General features: G+C 52.3%; 5 protein-coding genes across 5 annotated transcripts; 3 read left to right on the top strand and 2 right to left on the bottom strand.

Moving 5' to 3' along the window:
• Positions 1–6,204: 6,204 nt before the first annotated feature.
• Positions 6,205–6,483, top strand: CABS01_11748 (uncharacterized protein; the record flags this gene model as incomplete). Its single annotated transcript, XM_060545102.1, has 1 exon — positions 6,205–6,483. The coding sequence occupies one exon, from the start codon at positions 6,205–6,207 to the stop codon at positions 6,481–6,483; it is 279 nt and encodes a 92-aa protein (XP_060397219.1).
• A 55-nt stretch (positions 6,484–6,538) lies between these two features.
• Positions 6,539–7,300, bottom strand: CABS01_11747 (VID27 cytoplasmic protein; the record flags this gene model as incomplete). Its single annotated transcript, XM_060545101.1, has 3 exons — positions 6,539–6,739; positions 6,807–7,002; positions 7,191–7,300. 3 exons carry the CDS (start codon positions 7,298–7,300, stop codon positions 6,539–6,541), a joined length of 507 nt encoding a protein of 168 aa, XP_060397218.1.
• Positions 7,301–9,307: 2,007 nt separating this feature from the next.
• On the top strand, positions 9,308–9,831 carry CABS01_11746 (uncharacterized protein; the record flags this gene model as incomplete). Its single annotated transcript, XM_060545100.1, has 2 exons — positions 9,308–9,455; positions 9,626–9,831. 2 exons carry the CDS (start codon positions 9,308–9,310, stop codon positions 9,829–9,831), a joined length of 354 nt encoding a protein of 117 aa, XP_060397217.1.
• A 2,077-nt stretch (positions 9,832–11,908) lies between these two features.
• CABS01_11745 (uncharacterized protein) lies at positions 11,909–12,916 on the bottom strand (the record flags this gene model as incomplete). Its single annotated transcript, XM_060545099.1, has 3 exons — positions 11,909–12,053; positions 12,441–12,729; positions 12,835–12,916. The coding sequence occupies 3 exons, from the start codon at positions 12,914–12,916 to the stop codon at positions 11,909–11,911; spliced, it is 516 nt and encodes a 171-aa protein (XP_060397216.1).
• A 2,026-nt stretch (positions 12,917–14,942) lies between these two features.
• CABS01_11744 (uncharacterized protein) lies at positions 14,943–15,888 on the top strand (the record flags this gene model as incomplete). Its single annotated transcript, XM_060545098.1, has 3 exons — positions 14,943–15,143; positions 15,291–15,415; positions 15,714–15,888. The coding sequence occupies 3 exons, from the start codon at positions 14,943–14,945 to the stop codon at positions 15,886–15,888; spliced, it is 501 nt and encodes a 166-aa protein (XP_060397215.1).
• Between the last annotated feature and the right edge of the window lie 1,703 nt (positions 15,889–17,591).

The raw sequence follows: 17,591 nt of genomic DNA, 5'->3' as shown, positions 1-17,591 counted from the left end.
GATGATGCATTTTGGTCCATGAGGGATATATATGAACGGGAGGAGATGTGACAGGCAACGCCTGGATCTGGGAACGACAACCACGCGAGAAGGGGAATGCGCTGTTGGGCGCTCGGTGAGGCAGCCTCTTGGGACGAGGGAGAATGGTACTAATATTTGACACCTGTTGTCAATAACAAACATGTGTGTACAAATGCATATTGAAGGACGTGACTGAAGGAAACATGAAGTGCAAAGTGCAAAAGGGCAGATGGCCCCATTGAGCAGGGAGAATCCAAATCTGAAGTCAACTTTCAGATGTCAGACGTACCCACTCTATGTGTCGATATCTATATCAGCACGGCAGCCGTTTGATTGGCACGAAGGGTTAACAAAGTGGTGTTTCTTGCTGTGTATGGGAGTGGAAGAAGGAAGAAGTAGGCAAAGCCCACGATTCGTCTTGACGTGGTCCTGCAGGAGTATCCAGTATGTAAGTGGAAGGGACGTTTGTGTGGCCCACCTCAGACCGCCTTCCAGGTCCACGTTTTCTTCCGACTGCCCAGAATCCAAGACCATGGTGTCTCTGGTATTACCTCGGTGACTTCCACTAGATTCTGAGAGGCGTAGCACGGCGCCAACCATGAAACTGCCCCAGTTGGCACATTTTCCAATGGGTACCTACCAGGTGCCAGGGCACACTCCACCTCGGGCAGGATAGGGTAGTCGACCAGCCCCCGAACCTTGTTCAATTAGCGCGTACCTTATCCCAACCTCGCAAGCGTCAGGCGCGATTGAAGTGCCCATGAGAAGGTGCTCCCGAGGTTCTGCCCGGGTCCAAGGCGGCAGCCTCAGGACCACACATCACGCGCCAAACTTGACGTGGCCCATTCTGACGGCCTGGACTGACTCCTACCTAGGTAGCGCCACTGCAGTATCGCATCTCCGTTATCTATGTACCTACCCAAGGTAGGTAAGGTAGACGCGCGCCAAATGTGCGCACTTGGCATGCATTGATCCAAGAGAAACCGAGCAGGACCATATGAGGCAACGTCAGATGGCAAGTCGGGCATCGACATTGGCATCAGTGACGTTGGCAGCCTTGGCGGGGTTTTTCCTTGGCCTTCTCGGCTAGGTCGAGGAACGTTCTGGGCGAAAAATGTCTGGCCGGCTACGCGTTGGCTTCTCTCCAGCAGCTTGCTTGTCGACCATGCACTGCACTAGGTCAGTCAAGGTATTCGAAAAAGCGATGTTGACGGCGATGATGGACTGTAGAAATTGCCTTGGTATGAATGCAGGATGAAGACAAGACCCGGGTGGCTTGGGCCATGATCGAGAGCCGATGCATTTTTGGTATCGACTAACGTACAGCCGAGACACTGTAAATTCCTCCTTAGGTGTATCCAAGACACCAGGTTCTTCTACAGACTTGCTTCTTCGAGCTTGCCTCGAGTTATTTGCCGACTTCAAATTGCGAGATAGGACTTCTCTGACCAAACCCATCCTGCGCACATTGAACTCAGATACTGACCAGAAGCAAGCAGGGATCGCCCACTCTTCCCGACACATAATCAATGATATCAATTTTCAGAGTCTGTCATCTCCACAAGCCGTCGCGACTTACCCTCCCAAAGCCAGGCTCCCGTACACAGTCCTCCAAGCAATTGATTCCGGATTTCCCCCATTCCCATCGGAGGTGGTGAGGCCTCCATCTCTTCCTCGGAGATGCCTGAATTCTTTGCTGCCGCCCAGGCTAATGCCCTGTTCATCAGTTGTAGCTCTTCCAGGCACCGTTGTCCCAATTATCCGGTCTATTTCGACGCCATCCCGCCTCGCCTCGCATTTCATGACATTGTCAGACTGTATCACTAGTGCCAGAATTCGACAATTTCTCGCCGTACCCAGACAGCAACCAAACTACAAGATCATTCCTCGCATTGGGCTCCTTGCTGATTCGTGTGCAGTGTACGCCGTGCTCTCAAAACCCAATGAGCCACCTCAAGTTCACAAGGTTGGCCGCCACGCTTGGCATCAGCTCGCTTTTCCATACAAACGACCGACCGACTAGGCAGCCAAAGCACCCACCAACGCTTCAGGGCGAGAATCAGGCCCACCCCGGCAGTCACGGCAGCCGGACAATTGAATGCTGAGGCGTCGGTGGTATATTGATAAACACCTACGATGCCGAGTTCTCTAGCCTCATAGCTGCCGTGTCCTTGTCATTATCCACAACCTTCAGTAGCCCAGACTTCCCTCCACTGCCATTCCTTTTTGCCTTCCTTCCCCTTTCTGATTAGTGCCATCATCGTCTTCCGCGTCCTCATCGTCCGTCCCATCGTCGTCGCTATCCTCTTGGTCATTATCATCATCGTCATCCTCATCCTTGTTCCCGCTGCTAACCTTCTTTCTATTTGACAAAGAACATTTCGACACAGTCTTGTCGTACGCTGTGCCAGAACTGACACCACTCCATGCCCGCTTCAAGCTCCGCGTCGTGTATAGAACCTCATCAACATTGATCTTCCACACCCATGCCCCCCGAACTTCCGGTACCAAAGCCTCCGAAGCATTGTCCACTCGACCATCAATGACCCTCACTTGCGGGAGGAGATCGAGCGTGACCTATTCCATACTTGTCCAAATGTTAGGAGCCGCCACCGGCCGAGACGTAATTGCCTGCAAGGCCCGTTGGGAGGTCACGACGTTCTGATCTGTACGATGCGGGACGTTCGATTGAGGCCAGATTGATTGAGAGCTTAAGAGAAGGACTGAGCGGTTAAGCGACTCCTCCTGTAAGTAGGCGTACGACACAGAGGAAGCTCACATAGGCCAAATGCTGTTTGAGTCAAAGAGATGAACTACCAAAATTTGCCCCTGCTTCGACCTGTACTCCCTGCACTGTACATACATTTGAGCTGCTCTTTCTTGCTTCGATATCCCCTTGTCATCCTGAAGACTCCACGCAGATGTTCATAGCGTGCTGGTTGATCCTGTCGTCCCACATTGCAGTAAGTTGGTGGTAGACCTCGTCGTTTGAGATGAGAATGCTAGGCACAGCATGCCTTTGCATGAAGTTCCACGCAGCACTCAAGGTACCTCTAACAGCCTCCTCAACATCTTCTGTGACGTAGAAGATGGCGACATGAGGCTGCGCTGCTTTTCTACAGCGCAGTCGACACCACTATTACGTGCTGGGATGGAAACGTCGCGCTGTGCTGCTCGTAGGCCGAAGATAGAGGAGAAAAGAAGATGTGTTGTAAATGAGGCTCGGAATATTACAACCAGGGGTGCTATGCCTTGGGAATGCCACCCCTGATACTTGATTTGTCGCCTTGATGGAGGCATGACGAGTGAGCATTGCAGGCTCCAGACGAGCCGTGTATTGTTCGTTCCGAGTGTTACTATGGGTTAACCACAACATCCGTACTACGTCTGCCTTTAAGTCAGGAGATCATTCGTATAAAGGCAATCCAAAGATGGGAGGTACCAGATACGGGCGTCGCGCATGTTAACACACCGTACGATGATTCCAGAAGACATCGAGCAACCTAAGCAGCGGGCCGCAAGACCAAAGAACGAGCATACGAGATGGATATAGTTATCCGAGTTGTTGGGGTAGTCGTAGTTCAGCACGTGAGTAATGTTGCGAACATCTTGAGCGACGGACTAGTAGATGATTGCGGAATGGTCGTAATGAAATTACCTTTCGTGGGCTGGTTAGCTGAACTGACCCGTCAAGATATAAGATGAAGAGGGGGGGATCACCTTCAGGCTCAGACAGGTACCGCGATAACTCGTTGGAATCGCTTCCATCCATGGAATAAGTGACCTTACGAACGTGTGAGCGAAGCTTGGAGACTGCAGCACTCATTACACCGAGAAGTTCAAGAGCCATGTTCTTGGCAGAAGTGGCTGTCCCATCTCCCTCCCAGAGCTTCATCATGTCAAACGTCATTTGCCGGAGAATGAGCTCTCCCCAGCTCAAGGCGTCGAATTCCAGCCACGACGGAGAGATTGATTGATTCTGTGTAGTGATTTAAAAGAGAGATTCCAACCGTAAGTTGAATGGTCACTCGGGATCGAATTGGACCTCCAATCCGACACTCTGAGATGGAAGGACATGTCCGAGACTCCTTCCCTTCTGGCTTATTGGATGATGTCGTGGGCCACAGCTGGCGGCTCTCGGAGGCAAGCTCTGATGCGTTATCTCATTGGAAGATGCCCAGCGGGGGAGTACGTGCCCGGATGATCACAGGTGGAAGGAAGTACCTAGCCTGATCGAGGGTGGGGAACTGAAAGCGCAGTCGGAAGCGCAGTTGAGAGTAGACAGTTGCCCAGAGGGTGCCCGGTGCCAGTTCAAGTGGGTACATTTTATGCGGGCCTACCGTAGATTCCTGCCATTGAACTTGCTCGCTTCCAAAGGCAACTACCCACTGCCAATGGAACTGCACTTTCCCATTGCCATTTAGTTTCTACCTAGGAGAAATTGCCTGGGTTTCAAGTAGGTACGGCGCCTGCCCACTACGGTGTTTACTTGCCCTGCTCGTTGCGGCGTGCTTTCCATGTGTAATCACCTCATAAGTTGAAGCCACACTGAGGCTATCTACCTTACTTGCCGTCTACCTTACTGAGGTAAGGACCACCTAGGGGGCGGTGTGCACATGACCAGTGAGATTCAACCGGACAAAGGACAGAAGTGAGGCTTGCTCTCAAAACCTGAGTGACACGGACATTCGTCATCCACGTGATGACGATACCTGACCATTTCCACCCGCTTCCCTGGCCTTCTTTCTCTCCCCTCGAGACAACCCGTCCGAAACTGTTGCAGCTCCTGCTGCGAGAAATTGGTCGGATCAACAGTTCTGCTTTTGGGGCTAGATCTGCTGCAAGCAAGTACACGAGAACGGAAGCAATCACGGAACTGACGGCTGTCTGCGTTGCCACCGCCATTACCACCACCTTTGATTCAAGTGCCTATCCTCCCAGAAAGCCTTGGTCCGCCATAAGACGCCGACGGGGTGGAATTTGTGTCTCTTCATTCCAATGGAACCTCTTGAAAGCCGTGATGCCACAAAGTGCCAGCGGATGGCTGCGTGTCGAGAGAGGGCCCAGACACTTCACGATACAAGGGCTTGCGTGCCATGAGGTGTGCCCAAGGTGAAAGTCTCTTTATACGCACAGCGACGGGTTCCTTTTGCAGGACAGGCGGGTAAGCTGGAGGATGGGCTGTACGGGAGCATCTTTACAACATCGTTCATCGGGAGTGATGCGAGCACGCCGGCAATGACAGACTTAGATGGTGCCACCATCTTACATGAGTCCTGGCATTTCTGGTTCTGATCGCTGTAGCTGCCTTCTTTGGTATCTTGCTGGTTCTGCTCAGTGAGAACCGCAACGCATTGCTCACTCGCAGGCTCCTGCTGCTCCATCTGATCCTTCTCTGGTCGTCGACGTTGATGACCAGGACATTCGCCGCTGAGAGCTGCGAGGCGATTCGGCCTTCCCATGCTGCGCGGACGAGGTCATGGCGCCAGGCGCCGATATTAGTGTTGGTATACACATCCAAGATTGTTACGAAGGGCAATAACATGGCGGTTTATTGCTGCGTATGGAAGCGGAAGGAGGAAGAAGTGGGCGAAGGATTTCTCCAAAGATGGTAAGTCAGTGGAAGGGCCGTTTGCATGGCCCAGAATGCCTCCTAGATCCACCTATTCTGCCGACTGCCTAGAATTCAACAGTTGGCTTGGAAGCTGTCTGGATTGATGGTCTGTTGGGGGCGGAAGTCGGAGTAGAGGGCGGGCAAATGGGCTCTGCGCAGGCAAGGGCGTTAGTATACAATTGAGCTCAAAGCTTGGAAGACGAGGTAATGAGTGGAGGGGGGGGGGGGGGGGGGGGGGGGAGGGGGGGGGGGGGGGAGGGGCGGGGGGGGGGGGGGGGGTGGGTGGGTGGGGGTGGGGGGGGGGGGGGTGGGGTGGGCGGTGGGGGAGGTGGGGGGGGGGGGGGGGGGGGGAGGGGGGGGGGGGGGAAGAGAGTGAGGCACGGACTTGCGGAAGTTTTGGTCGTGTTCGACGAGGAAGTCGGCGAGCTCTCCCATCTTGGCCGGGTGACGTCGGTCGTTGGTGTCCACCCGACGTCAGCGATGTTGGATCTTTCGGTTGGTGCAAGACTGAATAATTGTAGCACTGAACTGCGTATGTGTGCCCGAGAAGAACGTTGTGAGCAGAGCTCATGTTTCCTCTGCTGAGTGTAGATGTGCGAGAAAGTGAAGGGCAGAGTAACCAGACTGTCGATCAGAATACCAAGCAGAGAGAGAAGAAGACTCTACAGATGGTCGATACCAAGAACGAGGGCAGCAAGCTTGCTGGCCCTGCTGGCCAAGTTGCCCGCTCTCCCACCGCACAGCAACAACAGCAGCAGCACGAGAAACCTCGTCGCGTCATCAAGCCTTGTAATCAGCACGCGAGCTCCGTCGAGACCGCGGACGATGATGAGTATGACGACTGCTAGGACCCCTACTTTGTTTACAATGGCCCGACCACATTCCGAATCCCCTCCTCTGCCGTCAATATTTCAACTCCAGAGTCTGTTGAGATCTCCCACAATCGTTTCGGTTGAACCTGCGTATTTTTGTTCCGTACTGCTTCTGCTGCTTCTGCCGCTCGTGCTGCTTGCCCCACTTCGTCTCAACTTCTTTTGCCGCCTGCTGGCCGTCATCGCGTTTTCCACTAGCAGTGGTCTTTGTAGACTGTTTCGCAACATATGCCTGACCATGGCAGACTGTCTGTCAGTATGTCAATCGCTTTGGGCGTAAGTGCAACAAGGAAACTCACAACAGTAACTTTCTCCCACGGAAAGCTCGCCCCCGTGATTATTCGATGTGTCAGGTGGCCATTCCTTTCTCTTTCGGCCTCGTCTACACTGGCTTGGGTCTGGAGCCCAGCACCGTATAATTGGCTCGCGGTTTCGTCGGCGATGTGTTTGGGAGTTTGAATTGGATGGATCTGTCTCTGCGTATGAAGCGTGGTGCTAGTACGCACACAGAGAACAGTCAGTCAGCGTGTCCTTGCAGCGATCTTTAGGACGTCAGACTTACATGTGTAACACTGACAATATCCTTCGTCTTTAAAGGTTGAGAGATCGCGATAATAAAGACCTCAACTAGTTTGAAGTCGACGCCGAACGAGCTTTGTTAGAATCGGTCGTAGTACTCCCACTTTCCGACCTCGGTGACGGTGGCAGTGACAGCGGCAGCTTGCTGGATGAAGGAGCCGGAGGCATGGTCGTAGAAGTGAAGCTCACGGCTCTCGATACTTATGCTACCCATAGCTCTCGGTTGCATAAGTATCGAGAGCCTCTGGGGCCTCCGCTGACTTTGGGGCCCCAGTGCGCTGTACAAAAGCAGCACAGCGATTGAACGCCCCGTATCTTACAGAATACAGCAGTGTATGTGCTTGGAGCGATTGCGATGCTCAGCAGGGCAAAGCCTTTCGGCCGGTACGAGGTCAGCGTTGCGATGTATGTGCCTGGCTTGAAGCGATGGTGACGCTCAGCAGGGCAAACACCTTCGGTCAGTACGAAGTCGAACCATCGTATTCGCCTCCGAATATGGTATGGAAGGAAGTTGGTGGGCGGAGCCCAGGATTCTTTCCTTACTGCAAGTACGTGGAAGGATGTCGACCTTACGGAAGGCACAAACGGCCATGCCGTTGCCGAAGAGATCCATTGGAGAGACAATCATCGCCAAAGACAAGTCAAGCCCACTGAAGACGCTTCTTGCCGGAAAACAGAGCTCGAACCCGCAACTCATATTGACGGTAGGAAGAGGGATGTGGAAGGTGCTCGGGCGGTTTCAAATGGCCGTTTCTCCCACTCGCGAGCGAGCCAGCGATTTAACAACTTGGAGCAGAAGCCGACAATTGCTACTTGGACAGCCTCGCCATGGATCGAGAGCAGACCAAACCACGGTCGATTGGTACCACAAGGTATATGCTCTACTCCGACCATTTTTACGCTGAATACTAACACAACGACCAGAAACTATTCGTCAAAGACATCGGCTCACTACACGGAACCTATGATCCCTCTCTAGAACTGCCTCTGCATACTTCGAAAGAGCTTACAAAGGGCGATATTCTCAAGTTTGGCATCGACATCCAGCCAATCACCGACCTCTCCCCGCCTTACACCGTCCATGTGCACTGGATCCAACGGGGGGAATCGTGGACTCGCCCGGTTGACAGTATACCAACACATGGATTGTCAGAGCCCTTCCGGATGGAGATTAGTTGGGGATATGGAAGGTTCTAAGCAACAGAGGAGTAGCTTGGATGCATCAGTTACACAGCGCAGGGTGTACATATCTAGGAGGGGGCAGATTCCAGTAATCCATCCTTTTGACACAAACAGCAGTTGACCTTTGTGATCTTCCTCTCTGTGTTTTTCACCTATTGACATGGATATAGCGACCGTCTGAATACTTCAGGAGCCTTTAACTTGGCCCATGGCTCACGATATAGCTTTCGCTGTAGATATGAGTGCCTGGTGGAACATGTCAGTCGAACAGAAGCGGACGATAAGAAAAGGGCTGGAGATGAGGGGCAACAAACAAGCGCACACGGCGGCTTGTGATTCAGGGGAGCATTTCGTATTTTCATGTTCTGTCACGATATCTCAAAGAGGGTCTAACCCACCACTTCCCGCTAAGCTCTTGCTGGCGGTTGGAATTTTGGGCCAAGATTTTCTTGGAGCTTCGCTCAAGTCTCTGTCTAGATTTCCGTCTTCGGTACACATACAGAAATGCATCAACCTTGGCCAACGGCATGACTTGGGACCCCGTTTACCCAGCGCTTGTGAGCGTCGAGAGAGTGCACAACATCAATACTGAGTCGACCGTGGCACGTGGCTTTCCTCAGCCTCTCGAACCCCGAGATTCAACATCCTTCTCCCAAATTTTGTCTCCATAATTAAATTTTCCTCTTAGCTATAATTCCCGCCTTGACCATCATCACCATTTCTGGCTCTCTGAGCAGTCGGCAGACAAGGTGGGCTTGAAAGGCGGTCAAGGCTACACAAGCGACTCTTTCACCTATCTACCTCCCTTAGCGGGGTCGAGGGCCCTGCCCAACTCATTCTCCTTCCGCTCGCATACGCGTCGAGTACGATAACAAAACAAAGAAACCAGGGGCTTTAGAGACTCGAAACACACGGTTCCCTATGGGTCTCTGGTTCACAGCACTATAGGACAACGACAGTACCAAAAAGGCTTCGATGAGAAACGGAGGCTCCGGGCTGCAGTGCCAATAGAACTATTGTTACACTTCGTTCCAACCGTATGTTTGTCCTGCTGACGTGTACGCCAACAGCAATCGTCATCATCATCTTGACTGACCTCCTTCCGAAGCAGCCCACCGGGATTCGAAAGCCCGTCGTATCATCACCCAGCTGCACAAATAAGAAGACCCCCGAGCGTACTCACATTTGTAAGTAATCCTGTCTTTGCTTTGAAGCCAAATATTTGACATATTACACAGCCTCCTGTTCCGCCATACCAATCTACATGGCACACAATCGACTCCTTACTACACCCGCGCTACGAACCCTTGGACCCTCTACGAAAACCTCCCCCACACACACTACGTCACGCCCGTAGCTGCTCCCTGCTCTTCCCGCGACATTCATCTCGCTGTCGAGGGCAATATTGTCAACTATACCCGATCGGGACCTGCAAAGTACCCCGATGTCGCTGCTGGCAACGCCCGAGCGACGGACATCCCCCTCGATGCAGATACGCGGACTCTACACGATCACGTCCTTAAATCTGACCTAAGAGGTGCCAACGACAGGATGATAATCTGAGCACCCATTGCGCTCGGATATGGCCCTCACAAGTTCAGATCTCGCGAGACCCTCAGTCCTAGACCCAGCCAAGGTGGGCCGAGATTTCCAGCCGTCCGCATCTGCCAAGGAGAAGATGAAGCAGCGCAAACTATTACAGTAACAACAACAACAACAACAGCTAGCCGGTGGGTCCGGGTCCAGAGGTGCTCGGAGTGCATCACGGGGCACGTCTGGGAAGGAACATGAGGAAACGGAGACGAAGGACCTACATGGCCCCGGGAGGCCGACAAGTGCGGCAATGGTGACGAGTCATGATGATGAGGCTCAGATCGTATAGCAACAGAAGCAGGTATGCAGCATTTTATAGTCTCTGATGTCAATGTTCAGCACCATTTTCTGGCTTTTGAGTTCGCTGTCGCTGCCCGCATTTTTCCGACGTCTTGTCCTCCGCGTGTTCATTCTTGGCAGCGTCTTTGTTTGCATCGCCGTCATCATCCATGAAAGGATCTGCGAGCTTTCGACTCAAAAGACCTACCCTTATTGTCCTTGACACAAATGCTGATCATGATGGCCTTCAGCAGATTGCCAGAAGACACGTCCGTTCGCCCGTGCGGCCCGGTGTTGGATTCTACACAAAACTAGTCTTTGCTGCCGCATGTCCGGTATCCTGACTCTCCCACGCGATGGCGAAGTCCTGCCACAACCGGGTGCCTGAGCCCCACACACACGCACAGCGCGCGGGCCACAAACCTTTGGGTTCCTACTCGTTGCTTCTCATCACCAATTTCGAACCCTCACCTTGCGAAGCAATCAACGGCTTGATCAACATCCAACATCACGCGAACCACATTGTCCAAGATATTCGAGTCCGTCCTGCTCCCACCGGCCGTGTGCACTCGTGGTGGACTCTTCTTAATAGTCTTAAGGTCACAGTCAATGAACGCATGCAATTCCTGGATGTCGTCTACTAGTAGTTCTGTACGTGCTGAAGAGAAAGAGTATTGTCCAAGTGGGACAGGTCTAATGGGAACTCTCTTCGACAAGTCGACAGGAGTGTGAAGCTGGAACAAGCTTCTGATGTCCTCGGGACAAAGGTTCTCGGTGTGGACACGACGGGAAACGACGGGAAACACGACGGGGAGACCATTCCCTGGGCAAGGTGGGGAGCAAGGGCCATTGTGAATTGAATGGTGGGATATGTGGTTGTCTTTTTTCCTTTTTCACTTTCCAACCTCATACTTCCAAAACATCGGCCCTAGTAGGATCAGATTCTTAAATGAAATCGCACAGTATGGTGTACTCTTTGACTCCACGCGCAACACTCAATATAGCGATTTCGATCCAAAACCGCCATGTAACTCGGGATGGAAAAGTTGACTCATGCACCGGTGCTAGCCGGGAAATTCGACCGCAGAAGTCGGGTACACAAGTCGAAGCGCAAGGGTTCTGGATTTTGATGGCGACGCAGAGGTTGGGAAAAGGGCCAAGAGGAATGGTGGGATATGCACCCGGGAAAAGGAAGATGCGATCGTTTTTGATGACAGGGTATACGATTGTTTGAGGACGGTATCTTTGTTGTACTCGAAACGAGACTTTCGCGTTGCAAACTTGAGCGTGAAATCAATGCTATGAAGGCGATATGCGATATGAGTGGCAAATTGAACAAATTCGAAAAGATGTTGCATAGGGAGTTGTTAGACCCTTTGGGACAAGATTCTCGAGCAGAAAAGTACGAGGCAGGAAGCCTTCGAGGTTTAGGTGGGCACCTGAAGGAGCTGTGGTGAGAATTGCATGCCCCGCGACGGAGACGGAAACAAAGCAGCTGCTCACTTTTGATGGCGAAATGACGACGCAAGCTCGCTCTTGTGGCCAAGCTAGCCGATCATCCGCTCGAGTGACGGAGGGCAAGTCCAAAACAGGTGATCGCCGATGAGGATGAAGATTAATGAAAGAAGCAAGTGGTTCAACTTGCTCGTGATTTCGGCAAGATGGCGACCAACGGGAAGTTCTTGCAAGGAAAGTTAAGTCTTCCCTAGGAATTGAGAACCACTCACTCTCTACTTTCCTCATCACTCGTGTCTTATCGGTGGGGAAGTTAGGAAGGTGAGGTAAGAGACATTATCATGGCGTGTCGTGATGCGATGAGCTCTGGACACTCCATTGTCGCGTCCATCTTCTGGAAGCAAGCAAGCCGCGCAACATCATCTTCAAGTACAATGGACTTTTGATGCCATGCATGACTGTGTGGAGCGCACACGGAAGAGCCAACAGCGTAAATATGCAACAGATCTGCAAACAACACGAGAGAGACCACTGTATAATTTAATGCGCTGACAGCCATTGAACACCCGGTCAAGCTTGTCACCATGACATCAAGGGATAATTACACTATCATGCTGGACATTGCTCATGGCGAGGAGACGTTGCCGGTCCCAAAAAGTTTTATTAGCCCCCAATGGGGACAACTGGTTTCCGTTTTCTTCATTTGTCAGACTAAAAAGCCCTCTCTATCATCAACCCCACACCAGAATGCCCACACATGGTCGATCACGAAGCGCACCACCTCCCGAACTTGCTCTGGCATTAAGTAATCGATTGTGTTCAAAGAATTATCTATAAAACCGCACACCCAATCAAACGTCGGACTGCCGGTCAGGCTTTCCTCATTGTCCATGGCTGTCTCCACCAACAATGAAGGCGGAGGTTCGAGATCGTAAGGGGAGCTCGGCGCATAGCGCTGGTTTGATGTCCTGTCGGAGTCTTCGTCGGAAACGTTGTCTCTGTAGGGGAAATTGACTGGAAACCGGCTCTGGTAGTATGCAGCCTGACGAAGAATCGCACTTTGGTCGTCGTCGTGGTCGGACTCAGGCACAAGGTTGGACATTGTCGGGTTAAATTGGATGTCATCGCCGTTGCCTGACTGCTAGTCTGAAGCGGCTTTGTCATCTCTGGCTATTTTCTGATGTTAGAAATAGTGCTCAAGCAGGAGGAGTACTGTGTCGTAGATGCGGAGCGACTTACCATTCATGGCTTCCAACTCGGCATCCCAGTGAAGGCGCGCATAGTGGCGATCAAGGTGTTGAGAACGGTATTGCGCGAACATTTCTGCGCTGCGTTTAGATTAGCACATGGGGAGTGATTGTAGCATCGAGGAGAAATAGCTTACGCTTGAGTTGAAAGAATTTGGGCGTGGAACACGCGGTCGCGGAGCGCACAGTCGAATGATTTGAGTTTGATGACGAGGTTCAACAATTTGGGTGACTTCTGATGTGGATGGTCATGTGCGATTGTGTGTGTGTGTGTGTGTGTGTATGTGTGTATGTGTGGGAGGTGATTGTGTAATAGAGAAAAGTGGGAGAGAAAAAGAGGTATGAGGTGTGAGGTGTGTAGAAGACGAATCGAGAGACGCAGGCCAGGACCCGATGCAAGGGCTGGACGGGAAGGAGCTTGGACCACAGCTTACTTGGACCTCCGACCTCAGGTCCACTTCGGCGGGCGGGTGGTAGGTACGTACTACGGCTCGCACATCAGGCAGCCACAACCACCACTACCCGCCCGAACTACCTTAGCACCTCAGGTACCTACCTACCTCTAGCTGGGAAGCTTCAACAGAACCCGGACGCGACCTGAGGTACGTTGAGGCAGGCACTGCTGCCGATGTGATTCACGTAATCCTACCCACCCGCACCCGCAGAGCAAGTTGCACTGCCGGTGACCTAACCAGATCGTCCGAGTCGCTTTCATATTGAGACAAAGCCTGACAGTCTACCTAGCCACACTACATAAATTACTTAGCCCCACTACCCCTCCAGTTCTCTGACGCCACCCCCACCCTGCGCCAATATCTCCGGCGGGGCCAATGGCTGCAATCGTTGCCGTCATACTGTTTCCACCTAGGTAATGAGTCTAAGGCTTCCAATTCACGTACTCCCACTAAGATACAAGTCCGTAAGTGCTATCAGCCTCGCCGCTCCTTCCCTCTCATTGAACGAGGTGGCATAAATGTTGCTATTCTTCTCAGGGACTGCCTTGACTCTGATCCAAATAGATCCAAATACGGTCTCTCTCTCCGAGTGAGTGTACCGGTTGGAGCACATCATCGTGGGGGCTGGGTAGGAAGAGCCAATGGATCATTTATGTCTTCCTCGTCGAGCTCCTTTGTGCATCGACCGTCGCCAGCGAGAGAGTATACCGACCTAGATACAGTATGGCAGAGAACGGGCAGGAAGAGCCAAGTAGTATCAATGTCTTCCTCGCCGAGCCCCTTTTACGTTTGGCGCAAGTACAGATCTCACAAGGCCACTGTGGCGCAGGTTCCGATGTTGGTCGACCTTGTGTTATCGAGACTGGCGACGCGAAAGTAGGTGGAGATCAAGAGGATCACAAATTCAATCGTTTAAATTCTGAAAAAACTTTCTTAGAAAGCATCGAAGTGGGCCAATGAGGCGAAAAACTGTAGAGTCGACCAGTGTCAGAGCCCTCTCGGACATGGGTTAGTCAGGGAGAACAGGAGGGTCGAAGCAACGAAGGAGCTGCTCGGATCGATTCATAGCCAGGGAGTATACCTCTATGCAGGAGCAGATTTAGTAACCCATCTCTTTGATCCTAAACAGCAGTTGGCCTCTGTGGTCTCCCTCCCTGTATCGTACGCCTATTGGCAACCAAAATGTTGATGCTCGCCTGCCGTTGAATTCCTGGCATATCATTGAACAATCCGATCCGCCGCCCTGACGCCTCTTAATGCGATCCATCCATGTGTGTGCTTGGACAAATTGATTGTGCGTTGTGTCTGTTGGAAGGGCATGAGATCGTGAGCACACCGCCGTGTATGTAGTTCAGCGTGAGATGAGCGATGCAAGGACGCTTAAAGCTGTCGGCTAATTGCCTGCCAATGAAGTTGGCCTGGGCCTAGGACGGGAGGGTTCTGGTTGAGGCGAAAACGCCGCCGTCTGACTGGCTAAGATGCCGGTGTATGGGTTGCTGTAAGATGTGCGTCGCGATCGGCTGACGGATAAAGGATTCAGAGGAAGGCCATGAAGATTGTGATGTAATTGTGGAAAGTCGTGCCGAGGTCTGGGTTGGCCGATTAGCTGGCGATAGTTGGAGACAACATCAAATCCTAGCTCAAAATGGTACGTATTGTCATGGAAGATTTCAGCGCCTGGACCGGCAAGCATGAGTACTCGCTCTTGTACCACAGCTTCCTCCACAAGAAGCCTCTCGACAGCACCGACGTGAACCAGTTGAAGTGTCCCAACGTCAACCAGGTCACCGTGATTTCCCGTGGTCTCGACAACGAGCGGAAGAACGGTCCGCCATCGGGAATGGCAGTGAGGAAAGAAGACCAAGCACGTTGTAGGCAAGGCAAAGGCGCCAACATTGACACCAGCTCACGTACGCTAACTCCGAGTAGAGTAGGTAAGGTCCATTCTTGCTTTCTTTCTTCCAAGTATATTGACTCGAATACGGCTCTGCAGGAAAATGACCGTGTCCTCAAACCGGATGTGGTCAGCCACCAGCGGAGATTGGTTAATACTACGACGATGTTCCGGCGCAGAGGTCTCGAAGCCGAGCGGCGGCGATCAGGACACGCAGCAGTCCTGTAAGGAGATAAGCTTTTCATCGTTGGAGAGATGAAGGACCACGAGAACGGACTTGGCCTCTTCAAACCAGCCAAGATCCCATTCTAAAACCTGAAAACCAGCAGTCAGATCGCAATCGAGCGCTGAACAAGTCGCCACTAAGATAGCAAGTAGCCGACGGATCCGTCCTGCGTGATTACTCTCAAACGTCGCCTAGATATTCCCGCTATTTCTCTGTAGATCTCACAGAATCGTCCGCCGGCCCACTTGAGAAAACATCTGCTACACCCTCTCTACCGCCGCCTCACGCGTGCGTAGTACCGCTGCAGCGCTCTATTGCGACGCCGGTGGCGGGGCCGGCAAGAAGAACAGGAACCGTATCACGAACGCCGTCACCAGTAGTATCATCACCAAATACGGCAGCGAGATCTGCTCGTTCGCATGGCTGCTGATTCGGTATCTGTGTCGTGCCGGACTGGTTGATGGAAGTTGAGTGATCACTAAGGTTTGGGCCTTTAACACAGCCGGGATCCCGCTTGGGCTTTTGGACACCAGCCGTCAGAGTGCAGTTAAGCGATGAGCAGGTGGTCGCCAAGACGGCAAGCTCAGGCTAGTAGAGACAGAGGAGAACATGGGCATGCTAAGAGCAATCGCGGAGGCTGGAACTAGGCTTGTGAAATTTGTCGCTGTTGTTGATGAGGCAGTTGGAGATAGCAGGTTTTCTGTAACTCAATTATGGACTAATATCACAATGCGACCATTACGGCACGCTTTCCCTCGGCCGATGCGGTGTCATTGAAGACGAGGAAGCACTATCACAAAGACTGGTAGTCTCGGCCACGCCATGGTTGGATGCGGGCTACACTGGGTGCAATGCCACACATCCCATTTTTCCAGTCCAGGGTCCTTGTCACTGACAGCACTTCAGTGGCCACTTGAAAAGAAGATGAGCAGTGGGGGGCAGGAACTATGGACATTGACGTATCGGAGACATCCATCGCTCGTGGCCACATCTTCGTCATAAGCATCATATCACCAGGGCATCACCACCATAGCCGCTGTATACTGAGCGCCCCTCGTTGTTAGAAGAATTGAGGTCTCGTACGCCCGATGCCAGCTGAACGCAGCACCACTTTTGAGGCCATCAGGATCACCGAGCTGTCGACTGCTTTTGTCGGCGCCAAGGGGAAAAGCTATGGCACCAATATCGATGCACTGGCCCGGGCTGCTTGGGTCATCTCTGGGACTTGTCCAACCTTAGACGTGTCAACGATCCGAGATTGCAGATGCATCCCAGCGAAACTCAGATTAGCGGTGCTGCGGGCATCTGGAATTGGCCAATTAGAGGAAAGTTTTGCACCCTTTGGTTTCTGTCTCATCAATTAGGAGATTATTGGGAAGGCCAGAGATATACTGGCGCCGGTTGGCCAGGTGCCAGCCCGTTAACATGGACAAAAGGGACATCGCCAACATCGTGAAGTGGTCCGAGGACGCTGACTCAGTCGCACATGTAATGTATGGCACAGACCCCCTTCAGTACGGTACACCCTGCATTAGCATAGTCGGGTTACAAGATGCAACAAGACCATGCATGTATCCGTGAGATACACATGGCCCGAGCGCACAGCCCCACTTATAAGCATCGGCCACAACAGAACCCTTCTGCCCGCTCCTACCTAGGTAAGGTCTCCCAGGTTCATCTTATCTCTTATCGCTTATCTTTGTAGTACACTGATAACATTTCATTGGTAATGCACCTCAGTTGACGACTTGCACGCCATCATCTCATGATCTCCAATAGCTATCGCATGTTATCACCACTCTTGTACACTGGATCATTTATCATCCCCTCTTAATCGCGAGTGGTCATCTTGGTTAAGTCGTTGGCCTACGTTGCCCATGTGCCAGGCTTACCTCGGTTGCATCTCGCCGCAATTAACGACTTTCTCCAGGCTCACATGGATGATCAATCAATTGCGCCCGTCAACGTTTGTGGTCTCGGAAATATTCGGATACGCCAACTCAACTGCGACCTCACATGCAGGAGTTTCTATGATTGCGGATAGCTTGATTGCGTGCCACTGCTAACGCTTGGGACGGGCGCTTACGTAACCCATCGCGCGTGCTGTCGCAAAACGCCCACTTACGCCCAATCAAGTGCGACCGCAAAAGCCGTCACCTTGCGCTCGTAGGAAA

Source organism: Colletotrichum abscissum (assembly GCF_030869225.1).
Source record: "Colletotrichum abscissum strain IMI 504890 chromosome Unknown Scaffold_33.1, whole genome shotgun sequence".
Lineage (NCBI taxonomy): Eukaryota > Fungi > Ascomycota > Sordariomycetes > Glomerellales > Glomerellaceae > Colletotrichum > Colletotrichum abscissum.
The sequence above is the reverse complement of the archived record's forward strand: the minus strand, read 5'-3'. Positions and strand labels throughout refer to the sequence as shown.